Source organism: Acomys russatus, chromosome 23 (genome assembly GCF_903995435.1).
Source record: "Acomys russatus chromosome 23, mAcoRus1.1, whole genome shotgun sequence".
Lineage (NCBI taxonomy): Eukaryota > Metazoa > Chordata > Mammalia > Rodentia > Muridae > Acomys > Acomys russatus.
In genome coordinates, this window is record NC_067159.1 from 20,845,896 (window position 1) to 20,864,132 (window position 18,237).

At 35.9% G+C, this 18,237-nt stretch overlaps 1 protein-coding gene and 1 non-coding gene across 2 annotated transcripts in view; both read left to right on the top strand.

Annotated features, from left to right (window-relative positions):
- The window catches only part of Dpyd (dihydropyrimidine dehydrogenase), an 877,326-nt gene that overhangs the window by 365,026 nt on the left and 494,063 nt on the right, over positions 1-18,237 (top strand). The window contains 1 exon segment of the mRNA XM_051165995.1: positions 17,617-17,827. Within this exon segment, the coding sequence (XP_051021952.1) occupies positions 17,617-17,827 (211 nt within the window).
- Positions 12,046-12,148, top strand: LOC127206771 (U6 spliceosomal RNA). Its single transcript, XR_007832866.1, has one exon. It is a non-coding gene; the product is annotated as a U6 spliceosomal RNA (small nuclear RNA).

Below are 18,237 nucleotides of genomic sequence, written 5' to 3' on the forward strand. Positions count from 1 at the left end.
AAAAGTAATTAAATTCTAGGCTATATGTAATTATTTTCATTCTGACAGTCCACTTAAAAGGAACTTTTAAATATTAATTTGGATAAAATGATACATGTATTTGGGTCAAAATCACTGGTCTATCTTTTTGTCAGTGTTGTAATATCTTTGAAGTGTATTCTAATTAGTAACAGTCAAATGTGCTGTCTTCTATAACCTCAACAATCTGCAATTTTCATAAAATGTGTGGATGATGTATGAATGTTATAACTGAAGACGTTTAAAATCCCCAAAGTCCAACCATACTAGGACATAAATATATTATATATGTATACACACACACAATATATATATATATATATATATATATATATATATATATATATATATAGAGAGAGAGAGAGAGAGAGAGAGAGATGCAATACTTGTTCACACTTAGAGTCAACTTTTCTGCTGGAAAAAAATCAAATAAAACTGCAGCATAGTGTTTTAAAAGAGTCTTCATATGAGCACTGTTCAGATTCAGTATTTAGTTAACTTACTAAAGATGACAGATTTAACATCCTTTCATTCCGACTAGTCTTCTCCAAAGCATCTGCTGGCTGTGTATGCCATGATCTCTCCAACTGCAATGCTATCAAAGAAAGATGATATTTTATAAGGGATATTAGTTGTGAGGCCATAGACTGAGTATATTTATGGAAAGATAAATTGCCCATTTTATTCAAATCAGTATTTTGAATTTGATTTACTTGAAAATGACGCACATGCTCAGAGGCTTCTCTCTGGCAAGAGTTATAACTGCAGTTGGTGGGTAATTTGTCAGATGGAGATGAACCATAGCACAAATTGACCTCAGTAAATGATCAGTCACTGCTGGTGCATAGCTAGTTCAAATGCCAGTTTTGCTCTGTGGGTTTTACTCCATCTACCTACTCTTTTAATATGTTTTTTCTAAGGTGGTCTTATAACCATAAGAATCTTTTTGGGCATATACTTTTAGGCATTCATTAGTTCACTCATGTCATCCTACAAATTTAAACAGCCAAATTACAAGAGATATGGGATATAATTTTACTTATTTTGTATTTATTTTCATAGTATATGACTGGGGAAATATAAGAAACTTGTGAAATATACCTTACAGTAAGTGTTTGTTTTACTGTATGATTAAGTGTTTTACCATATGATTAAGATGGTTCATGACCAAAAGTTGATCCATGAGGGATGGGGATAAAAGATAACCCTGTGTATTGTCACTGCATTTGTAGTGACAAGAATGCTCGACATAGAAACAACACAAAGTAAAATAATACTGAACAGAGTGAAGGTTTATTCTAGCTCAGTGTTTAAAGTCAAGACCACTTTGAATCACCAATTTAATCTATTTTGGCAGAACACTGTGGTAGAAACATGTTATAAGGGAAACATTTTACCTCAAGGTGGCCACAATGCAGGACAGGGGACAAAATAAATTTATCAGAGTCACTTCTTCAGTGACATATTTCTTCCAAATAAGTCCCAGCTCCTAGGGCTCTTACCACCTCTAATAGCACTGTCAAGTGCTTTCATACATAACCTTTTGGGGGGCATTCCATATACAAATTTTAACATCCCAAATGGCATTATTAATTACTTCATTCCTGAGGGCAACTTTTCCTTCTCACCGTCTTCCATTAGAAAGAGTGACTAGAAATGCAAGCCAAATCTTTATGTCTTATACAAAACTCAGAATACACTCAGAATGGATAATTACATAGGAAAATAATTGTGTTTACTCATGCACTTTATGTTGACTGACTACCTATTGTGCACGAGGCATTATTTAAAGTGACTGGAATATACCAGACAGAATTTCACACCCTCATAAAGTTTATACTTAGGAAATAAGCAAGGACTAAAGAAGTACCTAACATGCTTGTTTATATGGAAAATAAATGTATTGTAACATTAGTAGTATGTTGAAAAGTAATTCATCTTATTGGGACTCTAGATGAGAGAAGCATGGGAGAAAAGCAAAGTAGAAGGATCCAGAGGGTCCTAGAAACCTACAAGTAGAACATTATGATAGGCAGATTTGGGCCCAGGGGTCCAATTCAAACTAAGGCACCAGCCAAGGACAATACAGGTGGTAAACTTTAAACCCCTACCCAGATCTAGACAATGGACAGAACATTCTCCACAGTTGAGTGGAGAGTGGGGTATGACTTTCGCACAAACACTGGTGCTTCATATTTGACCACGTCTCCTGGAGGGGAGACCTGGTGGCACTCAGAGGAAGAATAGCAGGCTACCAAGAAGAGACTTGATACCCTATGAGCATATACAGGGGGAGGAAATCCCCTTCAGGAACAGTCATAGGGGAGGGGAGTAAGGGGAAAATGGGAGGGAGGGAAGAATGGAAGGATACAAGGGATAGGATAACCATTGAGATGTAACAAGAATAAATTAATAAAAAATTTTAAAAAAAGAAAAGAAAAGTAATTTGTTCTAATGAAAAACTTTATTGATATAAGGATATATGGAGAGTACAAGCCGGACGTGGTGGTGCACGCCTTTAATCCCAGCACTTGGGAGGCAGAGGCAGGCGGATCGCGGTGAGTTCGAGGCCAGCCTGGTCTACAAAGCGAGTCCAGGACAGCCAAGGCTACACAGAGAAACCCTGTCTCAAAACAACAACAAAAACAAAAACAAAAACAAAAACAAAAACAAAAACAAAAACAAAAAAAGAAGAGTACAGGAATGTGCTTGGGTGCAGAATGAGGTGGAGGAAAAGACCAAGTCTTCCCCTTACATAGGGTAGTATGACAGTTCTTATTAGCTTTGGGTATACAAAAGATAACATGGAAGAAAGATTGGCATCCAGGAATAAACACTTGAACTAGATAGGTGTTCTCAGTCATAATAGAGGAAGTCTCCTAGGGTGTCCATGTGCTTACAAGACAATAAATGTGGGCTGCCTATGAGGACTGGGGGGAGACTTGTGGGCATCCACAAACTTCTATTTGGTAGAAAGTAAAACCTTGGGACTGTTCTGAATAAAGAATCATGAAGACCTAACATTGCTTTTGAATTTACTACTCTGCAGCATTTTGATTATAGGACAGTAGAGACAGAAGCAATGGGGCTGGTTAGTGGCTAATTACAAGTAGACTCTCAGTTAGTGTGACAGGATTCAGAATGAAAGAGATTACAGTTTAGGCGTCAGTCAGTTAGAGGGCTGAAACCAGTAGGAAGAGCATGGCTGCAGGGTGCTAAGAGGAAGTAATGGACCTCAGGAACTCAAGCGGTAGGCCTACAGTGGATCTTCACAAGAACTCCAGTTGATCTAGGCCTACTTAAATCTAGAACAACTGTTTATTCATTATTATTATTATTATTATTATTATTATTATTATTATCATCATCATCATCATCATCATCATCATCATCATCATCATCATTATTAAGTTACAAGGAACAAAACTTTTATATATTCTTAAAATGAATTGACTTTTATATGAAATCAAAGACTGGTTATCTCCCTTGCTCAGTTTTACCATTTTTCTTAACAGGCATGTGAGTGTCACATATAAGGTGTTCAAAAAACAGTTGTATTGCCAGAATTTTCTAGAAAGGCTCAAAACTATGGGTTTTTTTTTTCCTGAATTTTATATTCCTAGAGGGCTCATGTAGTAATTTTAGGCAAAGTGAGAACATAAGTTATGTAACCAGCAGAGTTTATTAACATTATCAAAGGGTATAAAGACTTCAAGTTTTTTTATCTGATCAGTGCCCATGATATTTTGAAGTGTATGACTCCAGCATTTAACATGGTTTCCACGTTCATTCATCATAGTCATTACTTGGTTTTGTATAGTTTATAGAGTACTCAGGGTTTACAGTCGAAATGGGATGTTAGCACTGTGGAGATAAAGTAACTTTTATCTCTTCCAATCTGTGGGATTTGAGAGATTTTGTATGTGGACATATTGTTAACTAACATAGTGTCTCAATTCTTCTGTATTTAATTTTTCATATGCATCTTGCTCTCAACACATTTTTCTACCACACTCTATTTCCTTAAAGTCAATAAGTGTTGATGAACATAGCCTATATGGGTTATTTCTCAAATACATATGATGTATAATCATTTCGGCTTGGGTTAAAGTTGGAAATAAAGTTGTTTGTCTATTAATACATTGCATCATCACTGAATGCTTCAGCATTCATATGTCTAAAACTTCAGTCCAATTTTCTTCCTTTGAGAGAGAGAAAAAAAAAGGAGACCAATGGGACATTTTCTGATCTTTTAGTAAAAGATGCGAATATTACAGAGGTCAATAACTTTGGGCATTAAATGGCTTGAGACTATGTGCCTTGTGTTGTGGTGGCTATTCCATTCCTTGTCTAGTGCTGTGATAAATTACCATGACCAAGGCAATGTATAGGAGGGAGTTTATTTGGGTGTACCCTACCAGATGGAGAATCCATATTGATAAGGGGGCAAGGCACCATGTGAAAGGAAGCAGAGGGAAAACATGAAGTAGGAAAGGCCTATGGTATCTATAAGTCCACACTACTGATGTACTTCCTTGGGAAGAGTGTACCACCCCTTCAGACAGCACTGCCAACTGGGAACCAAGTGCTCTAATGTCCACACTGATGGAAGACTTTTTTTATTTAAGCCAACACAATGACCAAGGCCGAAGTGCCTGGATCCAGAAGTATTTCAATCAATAAAACTAAGAAGCATCTCATAATAAAATTTCCAAGGACAAATGTAAGCTTATTTCTCTAATGCAGAGGTTTTCAAATTTTAGAGTAGATTAAAAATCACACTGCTAAAGACAGACTGCTCGGTCCTGTCCCCAGAGTTCCTGCCAGAATAAGTTCGGTGTGGGCCTGAGAATTTGCATTTTAACAAGTTCCCTGGTGGTGCTGAGACTGCTGGTCCAGTGCTCTAATGTATCATCAATGAGTTTCCAGCTGTCTAATTAGAACCATAAGCAGTGTGCTGTTTGGAGGCACTTTCCATCTTAGTTAAGAAAGCATTAATGCTGAAGGATACAGGTTTGATGAGAGGAAGATAGGGAGACATCATCAGCATATTGATGTAATTCTGATTCCAAATGTCTCTCTACCTCCCTAGCGGCCTCACACACATGCTAAATAGGATGCTACTGACACACCAGCACTTCTCAGCCCTCAGTCCTTGGGGAAACCAGCCAATCACTCAGCACTATCCTTTAAGAAGATGAGGGAAAATCTGTTAATAATTCCCTCCAGTACTTTCTGCAAGCTTAAATAGGTGAGATTAAATTTCACAGGATAACAGAATCCCCCAAAATGCTGGTATTAAAAGCTGTTGACAGATCAGACAGAACTGCCAGAATGCTGTAGGCGATTGGGAATCCCTAAAAGGAGGCATGAAGGTCAGGACTCAATAGACCTGCTTGACTTGATCAATTTAAACGATAAGGTTAAGGAAGGACTTTGTAGTTGTTATTGATTATGGTAGAGAATAGTATGGCTCAAAATTAGTTTTAATAACAAATCGCATAAATTAAGAATATTGTAGGAATCTGTTGTATACCTACTTAATTTCTAAATGGCAGCAGAACACAGTACATCTGTGATCTTTCTCTGCTGTGATGGTGTCTATGTGCTCTTCACTCTCTTGGTTTTTAGGGATTTAATTAGATTTGCCTCTTACCAAAAATTGTACTTATTTAAAGGGTGGCTGTCTCAATAATGAAGATGACTTATTTTAATATAAATATGTGTGCCAGATAATTTGGCCCATTAGTCAAAAATTGTTTACTGTGATTTTGAAATAGTATATTTCCATATGAAAGAATATACCCATTACCTAATTCCTTTTGGGACACTACAACATATCGTACAATATCTCTGTCTTTTATGGGTCATGGCTTATAGTCTTCCCTATACAACATTTTGAACATTAAATTACAGAGTTAAAGCTACATTGGTTTTTTTTTTTTTTTTTTTTTTAAAGCTTTGTATCTCGCCACCCCTTTTATTTATTTATTTTTCTACAAGTAACAGATGTTGCCTAGCTTTTATTTAATTATAGAAAAATCAGCCTGGGACTATTTTTAGTAAATAACCTGTATAAGCTCACAAATTTAATTTTCCACGGTAAGGGTGATATTCACAATGGTTCCTCTGCATTTGTCACCTGCACGTTTGAGAGCAATTCTTCATGGAATGGGATCAGAGACTTGTTAGTATGATAGGCCGAGGGGAGTTGAAAACAAACAAATGCATATACTCAACCGCCCCAAGGCAAACTAATTAATGGCCGTTAGGGGCTCACGGGGTGCTGGCATGGTACATGCATATTGAATACTTTTTTACTACAGAGACATGTCATTCTAGGAGTCTTAATGTATTTACCATGTAGATAGTTGAATTGGTTCGGTGTAGTGTGAGCAGTTAAAGAAGGAGAAGTATTCAACTGAAAGTTGGAGCAGGTTGGTCCATGATTGTAAAACCTAGTCAGAGTCTTCCATCTATGATATCAGTGTTGGAGAGTGTGCTTTGTAAGGATTCCTCCCTTCCCCAAGTTTTATTATTCTACTATTCAGAGAAAATTATGAGAGGGGACTGCATACTGACCAAGAGCCAATAGAAGTTCATCTACATTCGATATTGTGTATTTAAAGGCAGTGCTCAAAATGCCATGGGACTTGTTGCATATGTTGGCTCTGGGTATCTGTAGTGCTGAAGATGATTTGTATTTTAGAAATGTTTCCCAATTCCTTTTATATATATTATACATATATATTTATTACATATAATATATTGCATATAAAATATATGTAGAAGAATGTGACATATTAAATATTACTAATTGCTATATTAATTTTAGTAGCCTCTATGCCTTTAATTATATTTGCTTGAGCTCTTCAGTATTTTACATTGTCTTATAAAATGGAAATCCTAAAATGTATTTTATTTATTCATTTATTTGAAAAAATGGCCTTATCCTGTAGTCTAAGCTGGTCTTGTAGTTACTGTGTAGCCAGACCAAGCCAATTAATCTTTCTAAAAACTGGGACAAGTCCCATCTTATCTGAATTGTGTCAATTTATAAATTCCATATCTTATTCAGTATACAACACTAAAGAGTAGTTAAAGAAAATTACAGAGTGATAATTATAAAATCATCATAATTTATACTTTAGTTATGAAAATTGAGCATAAGCCTTTAGTATTTTATACAAGCACTTCATTTCTGAGCTACATTTCTTGTGCATTTTATTAATTATGTTTTGAGATAAGGTCTAGCCTTGAATCCCTGTGTAAGCCAGGCAAGTCTTGAACTTGTGATCCTCTAGTCTCAACTTCGTGAGTAGCTGGGATTTTAGACCTACCACTACCCTATCTTCATCTATTTTCCAAGTGTTTTTTCCTTCTAAAAAGAAAAAAAGGTGGCATAACCACCCTTCAAGGCCTTCCCTAAAGATATTTTTTTCCTGAAGACTTATGTTCTCTCCTTAGTTCACCTTTCTTTTAGGACAATCTATGTTTTCTGCTACTGTAACACTCATCACATAAGGTTGTTATTTCTTTTACTAATCTTGGAAGTTAAAATGCAGATTTCTTCCAATGGCTGTTCTATTCAATTTATTAGTTGATTCCAAGACCAGAGTAGTTTTCATCAAATTAGCAGATTCGTGATCCATGTTAAATAAAAAGCATCTTAAGCTTGTAAGAATATTTAAAAAGGTATAAAATATTTCAAAAATAGTTCAGATATGTTTCAGACAAATTACTATTTTTATCTTAAGATTAAAGTTTCATTATATGTCATTACATGTGTGATGGTTACTTTTACATGATCACTTGCCAAAGCCTAAAATAGCCTTAGGAAAAAAGATCAGTTGAGCTGTTATCTAGACCAGGCTGACTTAGGAGCAGTTATCTCATGTGCCTATTGACCCAGACCACTCTGGGAAGCACCATTCCCTAGCATGGTCACTGAGATTTCTAAAGACAGCCTTCTGAAAGCAGACAAACAAGCAGGTACCACAGGTGCATTTGCTTCCTTAGTTCATGGCTGTGGATGTAGTGTGCATAGCTATTTCAAACTCTTACCTTCTCAACTTCTCTTAAGTAGTGGATTGTAACTTGGAACTGTAAACCAAATAAACTCTATTTCACCTTATGCTACTTTTTTATTGAAAAATAGAACGCTATCAAGTCAACATCAAAAATTAATTATTTATGATTTCTTGACTCTTAAAGGTTAACGAAGGATTAAAAATGTAACTAAAACCAGAAAGCATGATCAAGAAATATATTAAAACATTAAACTTAATGAAATATATATCAGAATAAGTGAATGCTGGAACTTTATAGAAGACAGGATTGTAATTTGTACAGAATTTAAATATCTAGTCATTTCCAGATTTAAAAAGATACCCCTAGGTTACCAATTGATACAGGAACATATTTTTGTGATATATGTAGTCTGATAGCAGCCAGTATTACTTTACTCCAGAAAATCCAAGGTGAAGAACGGTGAGCCTGGTTGGGGTTCAGGAAATATCATCAAACATAAATGAATAGTGTAAAAATGCCCCTTTCTTCCTAGAAGTGATATGTTTTATGATAGCGGTGCAAAGTCACTTTGCATCCTCTCAATTTTTATGTTACAGCTCTGGGTGTGGCAACTCGATAGTGACTCAGTCCAGCTTGCGAAGGCTCAGTAAAAGGGCAACTATATTTATCCAATATGTAATGCAGCTCTCATATGGAATAATACTCTTTATGTTCAAAATGATTTGCATTTTGAGGAATTTTAAGAAAGAGTACCCTATAAACAATGACTATAGTAATTGTGGATACAGCCAGTAGGCAGTAGATTTTTAAATGACGCACAGTCTATTACTCACTCACTGTTATTTTGTGTACTAAGAGTTAAAAGCTTCCAAAATTCCAACACAAATCAGGGAGAGACTCAAAGAGACACCACCCCTTACTGAATAACTATGGGCAGGTGGTGACTGCTGAGGCAGAGAGAGTGTGTTGTTTTTCTTGAGGAGTGGGGCTCTTACTTTGTTAGATGGTTGCTTACCCATGGACTCATAGGTAGCATTATTTGAATTCAGTCAGTTATGAGAAATAATTTTTTAAAAATCCATATACTTGGGATGAAGACACCGTTGAGAACGAGTCTCAGAGCTATTAGAAGTTGGAGGATTAAGAGTGGATATGATCAAAATACATTGCATTCATGAATAGAATTTTCAAAGAAAAAATAAAATTATTTTAAATTACAAATTAGATAAAACTTGTCCAATAAATCCAGTAGTACGGCACTATAGGCAGCTAGAATATACTCTGTTTCTTCATCCTCTTTTATTTAATTAGTAACCAAAATAACTAGGTTATTGGATTTTTAGAATCAAAATAGCATAAAATATCAGTCTTTTGCTTCATGATTTATTACTAATTTAATGGATAGAAGTAAATAGCGGGTGTCAGGTAACCAGGAAGAAGTACATTATCACTGACAGGTCTGATCACACAGTCTCACTATTTATTTTAACTCAGATCAAGTTGACTCTAAGAAGTGTGAGTAGTTCTACCTTTCACACAAAAGATGGGTAGTTCAATCTCCATTGTATAGTTAGTTACACAGCTTATATGACTTTGTGGCTCCATCATTTTCTAAGCGGTACACCCTGCCCAAAACATTTCATAGATGAGGATGCTTTCATTTGAAATTATTAGGTTTGTTCCGTACCAGCAAGTTCATAAGTGAATTTAAACAAGCTCCAATCACTGTGGAGATGAGCTTCCTTTTCTTTTTCCCTCAATATTTTTCACAAGAGAGAGAAGAGGTACCATTCCAGACCTGCTTGGGGCTAGCTCCTTCCCACTAGAGAGTTCTTGACCAATAACAAGCTTAGCTTCGAATTTGGCTTGAGTAGCATAGTCTCTACTCTGTCCTTTCATGTCATTTTTGAAAAAATGTAGTTATTATTATTGTAAGTATATATGGTTTGCATATGTATATGAGAAAGTGAGAGAGAGAGAGACAGACAGAGACAACGACAGAGAGAGACAGAGAGAGAGAGACAGAGAGAGAGACAGAGAGAAGGGGAGACACACATGCCATGGCATTTATTTGGAGATTAGCAGATGACACTGGGAGTCATTTGCAAGTAAAGGAATCTTCCTTTTATCCCATGTGTAGTACAACTCATGTTTGGACAAATTCACTGTGTTACATACAATGAAGATTCTTGATGGGCTAAATGTTAGAATTATGAAATGTGTAGGCCTATCTATTCGCTTTCATGCATTATCCAGATTTAATACAGAACATAAGCAGATAAGATTAGCAAGAAACCTCACTCTTAATAGTCAGTCTTCATTGTTATATCTTAGATGAGACTTCAGAGTCAAATACAACATAGACCAATAGGAATAAAGACAAAAGGTAATGTGTGATAGGTGAATTAAAACCTTCCAAAGAGGAGCCCTCCAGAATAAGGCTCAATCCTATTGGTTCTATTTACCTAGCAATATTCTTTCTAATGCTAGGCTAGGTGATCAGATATTACCTCAAGCATGACAGAGAGTGAGAAAGATGATCAGACTCAGAGGGGATCATACATTGAGGGTCAGCAGGGTTTCATAAGCTAACTTAAAAGATATCCTGCTAGATAAAGATTTCATGAGAAAGTACCCAGGTGATCATATACGGTTCAGAGATCCAACTAAAATATGGCCAAGTAGAGAATTCCTTTGTCATGTTATCATAGTGAGCACAATTGAGGAATTTGTGACAACATGAGGTTTTTTTTTTAAGGCAAGCATTTTATTACCCATGACAACTAATAGCAGTTTTGTAGTTGGGATCTACTTCATATCGGGTTCAAATTTTGCATGCATTGAGATGTGTAGCTGTGAATATTTATAGCATGGAACTGTAATGAAATAAGACCTTTCCTAAGATTTCCACTGGCCAGGAAATATGTCTAAGCAATTTTGATTACATTAAGTTCTTTTTAGTCTTTGTGTTCATACCTGATTCATAAATAGCTAAATGTACTAAACTGAGAGATTTCTTTTTATATAGAATATTGTTTCTTCACATCACTTGCTAAACTTTGACATAATTAGAAGTTATTTCAGAATTAAATATATTCTGGTTTTGATTCTGCTCGTTATGGTTTATAAGCTATGCTTACCTTGCCTATATGCAATCTAAAAATGAGTTGACATCATGCTTTTAATTATAGTAAATTAAGTTGTTTCATAATTTCTGCAGTATGATGCCTGTAATATTAATCAGACCAAATCATCACATTACATAAAGTTAATCATTAAAATGATTATCATTATTGCATGCTGTAGTGAACTATTTTTATTTTACTTAGCTTCAACCACATATCTTTCCTAAATATGGAAGTAAAAAATCAAAGCCAAGAGTTGTTTTTTTTTTTTTTTTTTTTACTTTGCTAATACTGAATGAAAAGCAGGTGACAAACTGACTTGTTGAACCTAACTTTTAAACACTGGAAAACTGATGCTGTTTATGACCCTATTCCCTGAGTAATTATTGGTGAAGATAAGAAAGAGGGAAGATTACATGTCTATTGGATGTACCAGTTGTCCCATGTAAGAATAGCATGCTTGCTTGAATATGAAACATCCCACACAGCCTCATGTGTTAAACATTTGGCCCTTACTAGCCAGTGCTGTTTGGATAACATCTGAACAGCTGCATATGACTCTAGGTGAATGACATGGACTATTGTGTTTAGGGCCTGGGGCATTTCTTTGCCTTGAACATTTTCATTTCTTTTTTTTTTTCTCTCTCTGTTTCTTTGTCTCTCTAACTCCCCATCTCCCATTCTGCTTCCTAGTCACAATGAGTTGAGAAAAATTCTTCTACATGGGACCAATGAACGATGAATTGAACAAAATTTCTAAAAGCATGAGTTAAAATGACTGTTCCCTCCAAATAAATTATTATCTCGAGATTTGTGAACACAGTGATGAAAAATAACTAATAGTAAAACAGTATTAAAACTATAAATAGTTGTGCTCACTTCGGCAGCATGTATGCAAAATTGGAAGGATACAGAGATTAGCATGGCCACTGCACAAGGATGAGATGCAAATTCGTAAAGCATTCCATATTTTTAAATCTGGTGCACTCTTCTGCAGTGCAGGCATACATTCAGGCAGAACATTGTATACTTAGTAAATTGATTTTTAAAAATATAAATAGGTGATATGCAATGATAGCTGCATTTGTATACCAGAGTCTCATAGTTATTGATCAGTAATTATCATTAACAAACTTCAGATAGGAGGAAGACCTTGTACTGACATTGTTAATGGCTTAGCCTGGAAAGCTAACTTTAAAAAAAATTTTTTTAATTAATTTATTTAGATTACAACTCAATTGTTATCCCATCACTTGTATCCTCCCATTCCTCTCTCCCTTCTGCTTCCACCCTATTCCCCTCCCCTAGGTCTAAGACCGAGGGGGGCCTCCTCCCCCACTATATGGTCTTAGGATAGCAAGTCTCATCTTGGTAGCCTGCTTACTCTTTCTTTGAGCACTATCAGGCCTCCCCACCAAGGGGAGGAGTCAGTCCCCGCTCTCAACCTAACTGTGGAGAATGTGATGCCCATTGGCTAGATCAGAGTAAGGGTTCACTGCTTACTATTGTATTGTCCTTGGTTAGTGCAATAGTTTGAGCAGATCCCCCTGGGACCTGATCCATCATCACCATGTTCTTGTAGGTTTCTAACACCTTCTGGGTCCTTCTGTTTTCCCATCTCCTATATTTCTCTTACCTAAAGTCCCTGTAGGATGTCCTCACATCTATTCCAATCTCTTGCTAAGTGAAGACTATCGTGGGACATGGAAAGCTAACGTTTATGAACACCATAATATTAAGAATATAGACATAGCTTGACAATTGGTTTATCTGATTCATCATTTCTGATCAGAACTAACAACAGAGGAATTAACATTTTCTTTTTCCACTCTGTAAGGTAGGATTACAGCCAATTAGCACAACTTCTACAAACCAGTCTGCTTATACTTGGAGGGATTTAAAAGCCATTCAAGGATATCTACAAGTAGCTCATTTAATTTTCACTACTTTAAATTATCTTGTGGGATTGTGTAATCATTTATCACTCATTCTAGTAAAAATGTGATTAAAAGTCTGTTGTGTGCAAGGCCTTTCAAAAGAAGTAAGTAGGATGGTGCCCTCTCTTGATGCTCTTGGATGTGACATACTGGCTGGCATTTAAAAGAAAATACACTTGTTTGAAATTACCAATAATTGATTATTAGAATACTCAGTAGACTCTTGCACTTGGGAAAGAATTTTTAATAACATTATTTCTGTATATAAAAAGTTTTTGGAGTAGTTTTCTATTATGTAAACTTAAGCCCCATTTTATTTTTCCACTTTGAGATAACATGTTCTTTGTTTCTTTATTCCATCTTGTGAAACCTTTTTGTCCATAATTGAGACTCTATTTATAATCAATTAGTCACTATCAACTCATTTATGGGACTGGATTCATAAAACCATTCCTTGGTTCCATAAGTCTAAGGCACTCTTACATTATTGTGATGGGGAGGCTTGACTCTGAGTAAACTCTCTATCCCTCCAACGTCCTGACCTTTGGCTCTGTCCTTTCCTTTACATTTGCATCATTTAGTCTCAATAACAGAGAAGCATGGCCATACTGACTGTGGACTGGAGGAAGCACAGAGTGCATAAAGTCTCAAATGAATGTGTTGTTGACTTGAGACGGCCATGACAATGTCTCCAAAGCCCCAAGGCTTTGCCATGGGAAAATGATAATGCCTTCCTCCCCAGGGTTAGTCTCAGAGGAAACAGCAAAGCCATTTATGAAGAAAATTTCTGCCATAGGTCTCTCACCCTGGATATTTATGGTCAGAGAACTTGACTACAAGAACTACTCCTACTAAGATTAGCTAAACCTATGTCCTTGGTAGACCTCTATACTCAAATCTCTACCCCCTTGATTCAGCTCTCTGCAATAGCCCTATCTCTCTGTTCAACAGTGAATAATCAACATGCCAAGCTTTGGAAGTTTTAGTTTCTCCATCAGGGAGACCAATCCACCCAACTCCAGCTTTTCTGTGTGACTATGTTCAACCCATGTTCATGTGGAAATGTTCTCCACACCCCTAAGCAGACCCTAGTCCTTGGAATCATGCAGATGGCGCAGTAGTGTTTCACATCCTATGTAGTACACTGGTTCTCCTTGAAAAAAAAATGGTGATTATACAGAAGCCAAATTAGGGTATCACCTAAATAAGCTTTGTCATTCTTTAACATATGTTTTGATATGATGCTTCTCCTCTTCAAAGGGGAACTAAGCCTACATGTTGTATAGCATAGATAGACGATGCTTAAAACCTGATGTGTTTCAGATTTTAGACTTTTAGAAAGAAAAATAGATTATTTGCATATGCATAATTACCTATCCTGTGGGTATAACTTAAATATGAACATTAGAATCATTTATGTTTAGTATTCACCTATACACATATCATGAAAGAAATTTTAAACAATAGTTTTGTGTGTGTACATTTTCACTGTAACATGCTGAGTGAGATTAGTAGTGAATTTTTCATTTGTGGCATAATTTCAAAAGTCAAAACGTATGGTATTTTTAATATTTTGATTTTACATATTCAGATTAGGGTGTCCAAGATACATGCATTTTAGAGAGGGCTTAGGGGGTACTGGTATGCAGCACCATACCTGAGGCTTTGCATTCAGTCTGTAAAATGAAAGACGAACACTGGTTTCTTGGCCTTTTGTACCACAACGAGAAGAAAAGAATGGTTTGAGGCATTATTTTGTAATAACTAATATATAGCTGTCATAAAGTATCTTCAGTGGGAAGATAAAATGTTACAGGTAAAGTATTGAAAAGGAAACTTGCTACCATTATTAATTAGTATAAGGTAGAGCCAGTAAGAAAGGAAATTAGGCACATACATACACATACATACATATACACACACACAAAATAAAATGAGTAAAACTGTAATTTTAAATATGAAAATATATCCCTATGTTATACTCTTAAATTATTGGTAAGATATTTTACCTGATAAGGTACCTTTACAGGGCCATCTTCCCATGGTCCTATTAGATTCTTATTTCCCAGTACGACAAATATTATAACAATTTCAATATCCTAAACAACATAAATGTTTTCCCAATAAATATATAGGTTCAGATGATTATTTTCTCAGTTTGGCTTAACAATTCTCTTCTTGCATATAAACTGACCAGTTATAGACAATTGTATTTAATAGTAAAATAACTGCAGCATGTAGTGAGATTTATGGGCTCCATGCCATAGTCTAATCACACATTGGACAGTTTAAGACAGGAATTCAGAACAATGTGGTGGAAGGCCGGTGTCTATGCTGCTAATCCTCTGCACACTGTCAAGCATGGGTCAACAAAGTTAAATATCTTTAGCCAATTATCAACCTTGTTATATTAGAAAATATGATAAAGTAGGATATGGGTACATAAATGAAAGACCATAAGAGAACACAGAAATCATGTGGCCATGGGCTAGCAAAATTTCTATTTCTAGATGTGGCCTAGAAATAGGCCATGCCAGCTACCAGCTCAACTGATCACTTCTAGCTTCTACAAATTGTTTATTCATATGAATTATGGTTGCCCTATGGGGCATTACCTTGTCCTTCTAATGCATCTCACTATGAAGAAACAGCACCTGGAGCTCTTCCCAGCTCTCTGGGTTGAACTGCAACCCAAAGGCTGATGGCAGAACATGGCTGGGGAGGCTGCCTATGACAGCAACTATGGGCCAATGGAACTAATGCACATATTAAGTTTGTCCTGAGATGAAGCTTTGAGCTCATTCTGACATTTATGGCTTTGGCATCCTATTGCCTGTTTGCAAAGAATATTGTCAGAGAGGTGGAGTCTCCAATATCTTGGATTTCTCAGGACCAGTGTCAGCCACAATTCATGCTTCAGAATGTATATATCAATATGAAAAAGAAAATATAAAAGTCGTGATATAATCTGAGTACATATTAGTATACAGTTGGTTTATAATCATAACATGGATTTTTGGGTTCTCTACACCCAGCAAGCACAGAAGAAAGATGCTGAGGAAATTTTTAAGTTTTTTTTTATTTGTTAGCATTACCTAATTTTCTTTCCAAATTTAGCAGCAACTTTCCTAAATACTCTTAAGAGATGGTATACACAAATAGATGCAAACTGTCGATAGACAAGAAATACAAGAAAGGACAAAACATGTTATAAATCAACACACCAGGCATACTCTGCAATGCCAGTAACTTAGTTATGTATTTCTCTTACACCCTTCCCAGAAAACAGAGCAATTATAAATACACATGCTGGACTGACTTGTTCAACCAATGAACATTTGGCAATGTCATTTTCTCAAGTACGGCAGTGTGATTAAATGTTAGTATTACTTCTCATTCTTGAAACACCACAGGCTTGGTTTTTTGTGTGAGTGCTACATTATGAAAATGTCATGAAAGGGAAACATAACTTACACACCATACTGATATTATAATTTGGGATCATTTAAGAGATGCTGTTGCCCCACCCTGCCTCCCCTCCTCCCTGGCAAAACCATATGCCATGCAGTAGATGTTCCACCAGGAGCCTACCTGGCTTGTACAGAGATGTGAAAGTTCTCTGCAGTGGCTCATTTTCTTCTATCTGATTTTTTTTGTGTGTGTGAGACATTCAGCACACCAATTCTGATTATATTGACAAACGCCTGGGTATGATCTGAAACAAAGGGTGGAAAATAATGAGTTAAGAAACGTGAACCTTTTGTGTGAATGGGCAACCTCTTTAGGCATGGAACACACGATTCCCAGTTAGTGATAGGATGTATTACAGATAAGAAGGGGGTTTCCATGAGGTCTGTGCTTGTTTCTCTTTGATATTTCATTTATCTCTTTGATATTTCATTGATGCGCCTCATGACTGTGTTGAAATGAAGGGAAGAATGAATTGTTTCCCCCAGTTACTCAAAGGTTCTTTAGCTTTCTTTTCGTAACTCTTATTCTAGTCATATGTTTATACAGATTAACTCACCTGCTTTATTGACTTATTTTTTTCTAGTTAAGCTACATGCAGCTAGTAAATAAAAATATTTATCTTTATGTCTAGTATAATTACACAGACAGCTTATTCTGTAATAATGAAGGTGTGAGGAGCCCAGTTATCACAATTGAGAGCATCACACATCACCAACTATAGCCCATTTAATAAATAACATGAAAAAAATACTTTTTTGTAGTGCTGAACCTAAGGACTCACATGGACAGTTGAGGTGCTCCTCTACAGAACACTGTTCCCAGCTGGAACTAACTTGTTATTTCCTTGTCACATTTAGATCCAAGACTCCCCAGAGCAAGCAGCTAATACCTGAAACTCAGCTATGGTGGAAAATGAAAAAAAAAAAAAAAAACAACCTTATATAAATTTAAACATTATAACCACTTGGCATGTAAAATTGAGTTGAAAACCAACTATATCTCTCAAGTTTTATTTACTTGTTCTTTGGTTTTAGATGGAGCTGGCTAAGGAAGAAAAATGTGAGTTTTTGCCTTTCCTTTCTCCACGGAAGGTTATAGTCAAAGATGGAAAAATTGTGGCAATGCAATTTGTTCGGACTGAGCAAGATGAAACCGGAAAGTGGATTGAAGATGAAGAGCAGATAGTCCGCCTGAAGGCTGATGTGGTTGTTAGTGCCTTTGGTTCTGTCCTGAGTGATCCCAAAGGTAAGGCATTCTTGCGAGACACGTGTGATAGGTTGTGGGTGTTGTTTTATGGCTCTAACAGTTTTCAAATTTCAAGCCATTTTTTCCATCTTGCAATTTATTTCCCTTTGTTAGTATGGACTGCAAGCAATCTTGGTTTAAAAAGTTTAGAGGTGCTAGTACCGTATATAGGCAATTGATTAAAAATGGTGAGAAATTAAAAGAATGTGAATTTTTATTTTAAGCCATTATCCAAAATACATACATTATTCTATAATAGCATTTGTAAAAATGTTTGCCTTGTTTCCTATAAAGTAATGTCCTTTCTTCAATTAGAGTAGAGTACAAAGATGTAACTGAAGAATTGGAACAGTCTGTCATAAATGATGCAGAGAAATTAGGGTATAATGAAAATTGGAAACTTAGAATCA